The 10914-nt window shown below is 37.5% G+C and overlaps 1 protein-coding gene across 3 annotated transcripts; it reads right to left on the bottom strand.

Moving 5' to 3' along the window:
* Positions 1-193: 193 nt before the first annotated feature.
* On the bottom strand, positions 194-10914 carry LOC128230350 (alpha-(1,3)-fucosyltransferase C-like). Of its 3 annotated transcripts, XM_052942543.1 has the most exons (6): positions 10809-10876; positions 7058-7164; positions 6639-6721; positions 3773-3843; positions 1051-2205; positions 194-685 (listed from the first exon to the last, which is right to left on the bottom strand). In XM_052942543.1, exons 5-6 carry the CDS (start codon positions 2203-2205, stop codon positions 626-628), a joined length of 1215 nt encoding a protein of 404 aa, XP_052798503.1. In that variant the 5' UTR covers positions 3773-3843; positions 6639-6721; positions 7058-7164; positions 10809-10876; the 3' UTR covers positions 194-625. The 3 variants fall into 3 exon arrangements, with proteins under 3 accessions (XP_052798503.1, XP_052798502.1, XP_052798501.1); XM_052942542.1 differs by lacking the exon at positions 7058-7164 and having other exon boundaries at positions 10809-10914; XM_052942541.1 differs by lacking the exons at positions 3773-3843; positions 7058-7164 and having other exon boundaries at positions 10809-10914.

Below are 10914 nucleotides of genomic sequence, written 5' to 3'. Positions count from 1 at the left end.
TGTCACAAGCAATAAAAAACAAAAAGTCTATCAAGGGTCATTATTTGTATTAAGGGCCATTATGGAGTTATGTAACCTAATTGTGTGGTGGCCGTTGTCAAGTTGACTCAATTAACAATGTTTTGATGACGTATAAATGCTTCTGAATTAAACTCACACTAATTAAGTTGAACTGTTTATTTCGTGTCTTGCATATGTGATCAAGTTCCTGTATCAGGACTAACTGGAGTATTTTCTATCAATACATTCTCATGCATCGTCATACATAAACAGACACTAAGTGAAATGCAACTTCTTTATCAGCATTTTTACAAATTGTGCAATATAATTTAATAATAAATCATTTATAATTCATGTCGATCTTATATATATCCACAAAGTTCACTGTTGATAGTGTCGATGTCGACTGTTTAAACACATGGTGTAGTACAAATGTACCTCTATTAAAGTCAAATATGAATCTGAACACAATATATCAGAAAATGTGTGCACATCTTTCGGCGGAAACAAATCAATGAGTGAAATATTTCGCGGCGTCCGCAGCGTCAGAACTTCGTTGTGGCAGACAGCAAGCACAAGCAGCTGTAAATAGGCCATCCAGTAACCTTCTCAGCTTCTCGGCCGCTCAGATGCCAAACTTCGAGAAAAGGAAGTTGTCCACCGATGCCACCCACTTGTTAAATACCTGCAATGCGAATTCATATTTCAAATCAACTGCTTCAACTACACGCCAACGTTCAAAGTACTATAAATGTAAATTATGGATTTCAATTCCGCCTTATGGATTCCAATGGTCCGTGTTTTCCTGTTATTATATACAGTGTACAACCAAACGTTTACGTCACGATAAAAAAACATATTAGATAAAGACTTATTTATGACAGAATATCCAAAAAATGTATTAGTATGAAAAGTATTATCATGTTTGTAATTAGAAATTATCTGATTTATCATGTTTGTATTTAGAAATAGTATACATATATATTTATATATATCCTCAGCAGTGCCATATAGTATATGGTTTGATTCATGTCATGAACTGAGCATTACCCCGACTTTGGGACACGTGTCGTTCGCTATCCATGCTTCAAGGTTTTCCACCACTTTGCGGGGGCGGCCCTCGTGTAGAGCGCGACACACCGAGCAGGTTGCACACGGCTCCTGGATGTCGTACTCCGCATGCCACTGGAAGTACCTGTTGTATAGATCCGTGTCTTCACTAACGCGCTGTATATAGCTCGCCAGTGCCGTGGTGTCCCGGAAATCTCGAAGACTGATGAAGGAATCCGGGATCACAGTGTCCGGACTCACCATGCTGTAGTCCCAGTTCACGATTGGGATCTGGTCCCGGTGTAAGGTCTGCCAATACTTCTCTGTCACATAATCCCTACAGTAAGAATTTTCTAGAGCCAAGTAGAACTTGTATTTCTTAGTCAAATCATCACATGACGTGTGGTTTTGTGGATCACCGCAAATGTTGTTATAGCACTTGCCATACATTTCAATGTTTAAATGTTTTTGTAAATCACCAACTATTCTATACCTTCGGCCTGCATCTACACAGTTACTTACCTTACCCGTTATTTCTTTGGTTTTCTCAGAAAATATGTTTCTAGTTTTCATCTTTTCGATGTTTCTAATAGCCTCTTCTGTCGTTAGTCTCCTCGGCTCGGAGTAAGGGAGGTGGATGTCGGCATCACTGCGGTACCACATGGTCCAGTTGAAGATGCCATTGAGGGCCGCCAGATCGCCGAACATATTAGCGGGCGGCTCAAGGTTGGATAGAACCCATACTTGGTCCGCATCGCGACGTACCGGTAAATCCACCAACTTTTTCGTCCCCAATTCCCAATTTTCTGCCCATACACTGGTTAACACGAATACAATTGCACTGGCATCAGCTGTGGCGTTTTTATCATCTGTTAATGTGCACTGTACGGGACATTTCTGCATGCACATTCGCTGCTTCTCAATTTTAAAGTCACTCTTATATCGAATCCACAGAAGTATTCGGTGTCCTGATTCGGTACGATTAGGTCTGTCAACAACATTCCTGGTATGGGTTGATAATGTGTGTATCTCCTGTCTAGTCTCTATTAACAACACGGCAAGTCGTATAGTAGCCAACACCACAACTGCCATACATATTTTTACTAGTTTTTTCCTGGTCACTGTGCACTGCAGTTGAATCTCATCGCTTATCATCTGAAACATTCGAGCATTTCTTGTCATACTTGCTAGATTTTGAAAGCAATTGACAGTGTGATCGATCGCTCGCTCGTAATAGGGTACATGTGTATGTAAATGTTTACCAACGAACTGGTCAAAACGGTGTCAATACTGTTATGTTTAATCGTCGCTGATCACAGATATAATCCGAGCGCCCGCGAGGGTTTATTGAAAGTTTTGAGGCCAGGAGATTTATTTACAAATTCTAAACTCCCGATGTATGGCATTAATGAAAATCCGGTTTTGCCACGGACCTATGGTTTATAGGCCAATCATTTGCATTACGTAAAGGCGCGTAAAATTTGAGTCCAGTAAAAATGTGGGGTGGGGTTAGGTTTTTGCTTATTTTATATGTATATGTTTATTACTCAGTGGTGTTCTTACTTATATAAGACAATAAAGTAAGGATGTCAGCAAAAGTGGAAAAAAAAACACTTTATAAATGGTCAACACACTGAAGTTTTTACAAGAAATGGATAACTTATTTTTCATAACAGACTTTCGCATAACTTTGAAGGCCAGTGAGTTGTTATATGTGCAATTTTTTTTTGTCAACTGACAAATGTCATTTTGACTTATCCAGGGGGTGTACACGTATTCCGAATATGAAATGGTTTAATTGAGGATTTTGAATATGAGCTGTAAGATGGCAGCGAAACGTTAAAAAAGTGATTTTAGTACTCTGTTTTCGCTAGTAAGTAGTATAAATTAAATATTTCCAAAACATAATGACGCGAATTCGGCTCTACAATCTTATGTTTCTCTTGGCTTATTATTTCAAGCGGAGGTTACGGAATAAAAAAGTTATTGAAGGAAAACCTTCGACCACTCTGATGGTTGATGGTTGTTCAGTAAACATTTGTAAAATACGGACGGACAATCAAACAGACCAGCCTATAATTATATAGAAAATATTCAATATTTGGTGGTATAATATTCTAAAAAGTGGTCGCGAGTTCAATTTGTCGCACTGCTCAAATGCCCAAATGTGGTTAACTGTTATCAGCACACGTTTAGGTGGTTTAACCGAATGAACTTAATCATAAAACCTCTTGAACAGCAAATAAAGATTCAGGAAATTAAAATATTCCATTTGAATAATAAGGAAGGAAAAAGTATTGCAAAAAAGTATGCATTTTGAGCTTCCCACATTTGTAAACATCAGACTAGACTAAAGTTTTCCTATAATAACTGTTTTATTCCCTAACCTAATAACATGAAATAAAAGGCTAAGAGAAACATGAAGTTCGAAGAACCAAATTCGCGTCATGAGTTTTTGGAAATCTTTAATTTATACTACTTACCAGGCGAAAACAGGGTCCAAAAATCGGAATACGTGTAACCACTGAAAAAATCAGGGATTCCTTATCTGCGTTTTAATATTAAAGTAAAACCAAGAATGTAGACAGAAAAGGTAAAAGAATGTGATAATGTTTGTTTTTTTAAAAATACACAAACTCCTATATAATAAACCGGTATGAGGATCTAATTATTTTATTAAATATACCCGGTATATGTATACTTAAAACATGATTTTTTTTACCTCCAGTGACTTCTAGGTAGAAATTTAAGTATCAATTTGAAACAACCATACTCGTTCGTCACAGCACGGACCTATAAAAATAGGTCATAATAATGCTTAAAGTAAAAGTTTCATTCAGGCAGTGGCTAAGCTGAAGGCAAAAAATATCAATCGGGTGAAAAAATACAAGAAACGCCGCAATGCGACGAAACCAGGTTTTTAATGATTGACAGAAGAACTTCAGCCTGTGTCTGTTTTCCTATTTTTAGTAACAGTGACCTTGACCCTAGGGACCCCAAATGCAATCGATTGAAAGGTATCCATAATCTCTTCCTTTATACCAAGTTGGGTCAGGATATGTCAACCCCAACTTAAGTTATTCAGTTTCAACCATTTTTCTATTTTTAGTAACCGTGACATTGACCGTGAATCTAGGGACCCCAAACGCAATCCCATGAAAGGTATCCATAAACTCTTCCTTTATACCTGGTTTGGTCAAGATATGTGGACCCTGACTAAAGTTATTCAGTTTCAACTATTTTTCTATATTTAGTAACAGTGACCTTGACCTAGACCCTAGGGATCCCAAATGCAATCCCATGAAAGATATCCATAAACTCTTCCTATAGACCAAGTTGGCTCAAGATATGTCAACCCTAACTAAAGATATTCAGTTTCAACCGGTTTTTTTCTATTTTTAGTAACAGTGACCTTGACCCTTGGGAACCCAAAGGCAATCCCATGAAAGGTCTCCATAAACTCTTCATATAGACCAAGTTTAGTCAAAATATGTCATCCCTAACTAAAGTTATTCAGTTTCAACTGTTTTTAGTAACAGTGACCTTGACCCTAGGGACCCCAAACGCAATCTCATGAAAGGTCTCCATAAACTCTTTCTATGGAATAAATTTGGTCAAGATATGTCAACCATAACTAAAGTTATTCAGTTTCAACCGTTTTTTATTTTTAGTAACAGTGACCTTGATTTGACCCTAATGACCCCAAACGCAATCCCATGAAAGGTACCCATTAACTGTTTCTATAGACCAAGTTTGGTCAAGATATATCAACCCTTACTAAAGTTATTCAGTTTCAACCATTTCTCTATTTTTAGTAACAGTGACCTTGAAACTAGGGACCCCAAACGCAATCCCATGAAAGGTCTCCATAAACTATTCCTATAGACCAAGTTTAGTCAAGATATGTCATCCCTAACTAAAGTAATTCAGTTTCAACAGTTTTTGACCAGGTTTTCACATAGTGAAACCTGGTTATTAGAATGGCGTACGTCGTTGTTCGGGCGGGCGGGCGGGCGGCCGGCCGGGCGGCGTCAAACTCACCTATGAAACTGAATAATTGGTCAAGATATATCAACCCTTACTAAAGTTATTCAGTTTCAACCATTTTTTTTATTTTTAGTAACAGTGACCTTGAAACTAGGGACCCAAACGCAATCCCATGAAAAATCTCCATACACTCTTCCTATAGACCAAGTTTAGTCAAGATATGTCATCCCTAACTAAAGTAATTCAGTTTCAACCGTTTTTAACCAGGTTTTCACATAGTGAAACCTGGTTATTAGAATGGCGAACGTCGTTGTTCGGGCGGGCGGCCGGGCGGCGTCAAACTCACCTATGAAACTGAATAACTTTAGTTAGGGTTGACATATCTTGACCACACTTGGTATATAGGAAGAGTTTATGGCTACCTTTCATGGGATTGCGTTTGGGGTCCCTAGGGTCAAGGTCAAGGTCACTGTTACTAAAAATAGAAAAACAGTTGAAACTGAATAACTTGAGTTAGGGATGACATATTTTGACTAAACTTGGTTTATAGGAATAGTTTATAGAGACCTTTCATGGGATTGTGTTTGGGTCCCTAGGTTCAAGGTCAAGGTCACTGTTACTAAAAATAGAAAAACGGTTGAAATTGAATAACTTTAGTTGGGGTTGACATATCTTGACCAAACTTGGTCTATATGAAGAGTTTATGGAGACCTTTCATGGGATTGTGTTTGGGGTCCCTAGGTTCAAGGCCAAGGTGACTGTTACTAAAAATAGAAAAGTGGTTGAAACTGAATAACTTTAGTAAGGGTTGACATATCTTGACCAAACTTGGTCTATAGAAAGAGTTTATGGGTACCTTTCATGGGAATGGGATTGGGGTCCCTAGGTTCAAGGCCAAGGTGACTGTTACTAAAAATAGAAAAGTGGTTGAAACTGAATAACTTTAGTAAGGGTTGACATATCTTGACCAAACTTGGTCTATAGAAAGAGTTTATGGGTACCTTTCATGGGAATGGGATTGGGGTCCCTAGGTTCAAGGTCAAGGTCACTGTTACTAAAAATAGAAAAAAACGGTTGAAACTGAATAACATTAGTAAGGGCTGACATATCTTGACTAAACTTGGTGTACAGGAAGAGTTTATAGATACCTTTCATGGGATTGCGTTTGGGGTCCCTAGGGTCAAGGTCACTGTTACTAAAAATAGAAAAACGGTTGAAACTGAATAACTTTAGTAAGGGCTGACATATCTTGACTAAACTTGGTGTACAGGAAGAGTTTAAAGATACCTTTCATGGGATTGCGTTTGGGGTCCCTAGGGCCAAGGTCAAGGTCACTGTTACTAAAAACAGAAAAACAGTTGCAACTGAATAACTTTAGTTAGGGTTAACATATCTTGACCAAGTTTGATGCCGCCAGGCTGTCACTATGTGAAAACCTGGAAAACCTGGTTAAAAATAGCATTATAATATTTTTATAGAGACAGTTAATGCCAGAATTTACTTCCAGTGACCTCTAGGTAGAAATTTGGAACAACCATACTGATGATACTAACATTCGGACCTATAACAATCAATACATGTAGGTCAGTGACCACAGTTACCTGTTTTTTAGACTGCAGTTTGGGCCAGTCAAGCTTTCCCAACTAGGATTCAAGAGATTCAGTCACTAGGTTGATATCTTGGTCTGAAAATAATAAAGAAAAAACAGACAAAATAATCAAATAATACATTATTGATAGTATTTTTACATAGTACATTGTTTTTAATATTTCATATAATTCTTATCATTTACAAGTACGGTAATGAAGGTTCACAAATTTAAGATCGAGAAATTATGTATAGAAACCAGATCAGATTTGTTCAATAAAACAACTGCATACCAGGAATGCATGTGCAAAATAAGTTATCTCCAAGATGCAATAGTTATCTCCAAGATGCAATAGCTCAACAAGCAATAACTACATGTAGTCATATTTTGCTATTTTCTTCAACAACACTGGCAAGGGTACTGTTTATTTACCCACTCAGTGATCTTGGAAGGTTTTTTTCTGCATGCTCACACCTCCCATCTATGCTTAAAACTGAAGAGAGAACGCAGGGTCTGGTGCTGTTGACTGCTACAATAACCTGTTTGACATTTCTCCTTGCTAATTTCCATCTAAGGTAATGCACCAGTCATTTGTAACCACGCCCCCCCCCCCCCCCCAGGTCCGGGAAATAGCCAGGACTTTGACTTTCGGTCCAGCCAACCCAGGGAAAATCCCCGCCCTGCAGGGATGAACTGATGGTTAAACCCCGGCCAAATGCCCCCGCACCCCAGAGACTCTATATAAGGCCCAATCTCGGCTTAATTTGGCGCTATGACAAAACCACCGCGGGGCCACCTGGAAAGTAAAAACATGGCCCTTTTCCCCGGTATACCCCCGGACCTGGGGGGGGGGGGGGGGCTGTGGTTACAATTGACTGGTGCATAAGTGTTACTTGTTTGTCAACATAAAGGTTAAAGAAAGTCTCTGCTATTTAAAATTGCAGATTTTATTCCATTTGTTAAAAATTCTGACGTTAAACAGCTGAACTGATTGAGATTTAGGTCCTTTCAGCTTGACATTCCTTTCTGTATCAACACATAACTGCCACTCAATGCATTGATTGACACTGCCAGCCGTTTGTGTGGCACTAGCTGTTAGGGCATAGAGGGGCAACTGTATACCCCCAGGACTGGGATTGTTTTGGCAAAACCCTAGATACTATTTTAGTCTAGTACTGTCTACACAGCAGCATATACGTTATAGCAATACAAAATTGTAGCATTTATTGAATAGTTTGCTTTTTAGCATTTAAGTAGATAAATGTTAAAAAACAAGAACAAGATTTTTTTTTAAGATAACATCTGAAATTGGAGCTATAATTTACTATTATATACTTCAGGTTTATTCTTTGGCGTGACAATGAAATGTTTATTTATTAACAGGTACCGACTACCAAGGGTAATTGACATTTGAGTACCTGGATCCAAACTTTATACCAGTCTATGACCTACTAGCATTCAGATGCAATATTTCTACACAGGTATATAATTCTCTCTTTTTTTTTGGTCAGTCAGTCTGGATTTGGGTTTTTTCATGGGTTGCACAAACATTCCATGAAAAAGGAGAACATAAATGAATTTTTGATCATTTATGGAAGAGTTTTACAATTAATAATATAAATAATAAAGGATATAATTAGAAACAAGCAATGTATGCACAACTTACTGATTTATCCCCAATGTAAGGCAAATCACTGATACTGTAGTCTGATATACAAATCACTGATACTGTAGTCTGATATATAAATCACTGATACTGTAGTCTGATATACAAATCACTGATACTGTAGTCTGATATATAAATCACTGATACTGTAGTCTGATATACAAATCACTGATACTGTAGTCTGATATACAAATCACTGATACTGTAGTCTGATATATAAATCACTGATACTGTAGTCTGATATACAAATCACTGATACTGTAGTCTGATATACAAATCACTGATACTGTAGTCTGATATACAAATCACTGATACTGTAGTCCCCAATGTAAGGCATACTGTAGTCTGAGTTATATTATTTTGTTAACTTTGCTTACCTTTTTAACCTTTTAAATTCAATCCATGAAATTTTAACTGTTGAGTTATTGCAGATTTGTTTATCATTTGATTCAAAAATCATTTTATAAATCAAATAAAAGTAAATGAAATCTCTTATCAACGGCGTACCTGAAGCGTTTTGAAATGTACGTCCGTACATTTAAACGAAGTGTTGTCATGTTAAGGTCTTTCTTTTTATAATTTATTCTCAAGTTGTTAACTTGTTATACAGGGTGTCCTTTCTGTTTTGAACATTTTTAATAAGACACTAATGAGGGAACCACTTCAAGCATTACCTAGGCTCTGAACACCTACATACAGTAAAATTAAGACAAATATTAACCATAGAGTAGTGTACCAGTCTAGAGTACAATGTAGATATCCTTAGCCTAGTCTAAATTAATAGACATGTTATACGGGATTCTTTCAATCCCCAACGTCTAAACAGGTTTGTGCAAAATCACGGGGGTTTTGAAAAGTAATAAAACTGCATTGAGAGAAATATTTTATGTTTGAAATAGATAATAAAAGGTTTATATTCGTATTTTACCATGTAAGTGCAAAGATATTTTGCACAAAACAAGCATTAAATGCATTAAAACACAGGAATACATGTACCTTTCCTATAAAATGAAACATGGTTGACACAGACAGCTTCGAGATAGACCTTGTGAATACAATCTTAACAACTCAGCCATGGCCGAACTTGCAAAGTATTCCGATTGTCATAAAACTGTGAACCACAGCCTTGCTTGTGCCCTTCATGTATATATCGTTATGTTTTGACATAATGAAATGAAGAAAACCCATCAAACTCATAATTATTCGTTGTAGAGTAAACCTGGGAGGAAAAGTGCGCCCGGTGTAGGGCTTGTGAACCCACGACCGCCGGAACACTAGCACGGCGCTCTAACCAACTGAGCTAACCGGGAGGCTAGTTCTAACCCACACACACTACACTCCTCCCACCATTAACCTTTTTAGCTGATGGAGGCACTCCTGCCGTTTACCGCTGCCACCAGTAAAGTAAACCTGGGAGGAAAAGTGCGCCCGGTGTGGGGCTCGAACCCACAACCGCCGGAACACTAGCACAGCGCTCTAACCAACTGAGCTAACCGGGCGGCTAGTTCTAACCCACACACACTACAGTTGGATATTTATTTTTTGTGTACGGAACTAAAATAAAATAGCATTATCTGGTATAATTTCTTGTGATTATTGTTGATATTTTATAGACGCAATATGCTTTAACCCTGAATCACGATCGGAATGACTAGCCACTTTTGGTACAAAACAACTTGTACGTGAAGGATTTGCCTAACAAATGGTAAAAAAGATCCGTCAACGTACAATTATTTGGACTATCCTTACTGGTTGACGGTACATTTCTGAACAGGACACAAATCCCGAACATCGACTAAAACACGCGTTTGTTTACCAAGATCGATTATTCAAAGACCTAGATCAATACAGAGGCTTGCCTTGGTCACACTTGCGAAATTTCATCTTGTTTTGTTAAGTATTTTCCTAAAAAATGCCATTCAATGTTTATAGGCTTATAGATCAAAATGTAGCACATGGGGGAATGACGTCAGAAGGCGCACGCCCATCTTTAGGTTTTGCAGTTATGTTGACCTACATTCAAAATATTTATAAATAGAAATCAGGCTTTACTGTTTACATTTGAATTGCATGTTTTGAAAAACATTGGAACCAATAAATAACTTTACAGCTAAGTGTTTATTTAATAAAGCATTCTTTATTAATTATAATTGTATGACCCATGTATTTTCACTTTTAAAGTGTTCGGTATTTGTGCCCTCCATAGCATAAATTTAAGGGTGATTTACTGTCCATAAAATGCATGATTTTTGACATAAAATTGATGAGGTCGTGAATCTGTATTTTGACAGATGTCGTCACATTAACCAAAGATGTTTCATATCAAATTTTGACTTACTACAACAAAAACTCTCCAAGAAAATTGTGAAAAACCTCAAAAAGTGTTCGGATTTGTGACCGTAGCCAGTAGCCTTCAATTGTTACTCCTGATTTGGAGATTTTAGCACTTGCCATATCGGGGGCACCAGAATTGATTTGTACACCCAGTAGTACTGGTGATAGCCTATAGGTACATACCTGATCAAAAATCCATGATTTATATACGCATTTGTTGTCAAGGGTTGTCAATGAAGCATTTTCGAGGAGGCTGCCATTCTGAAAATTCTTAAATCATAACTTTTGC

This window comes from Mya arenaria, chromosome 4, assembly GCF_026914265.1.
Source record: "Mya arenaria isolate MELC-2E11 chromosome 4, ASM2691426v1".
Lineage (NCBI taxonomy): Eukaryota > Metazoa > Mollusca > Bivalvia > Myida > Myidae > Mya > Mya arenaria.
The sequence above is the reverse complement of the archived record's forward strand: the minus strand, read 5'-3'. Positions and strand labels throughout refer to the sequence as shown.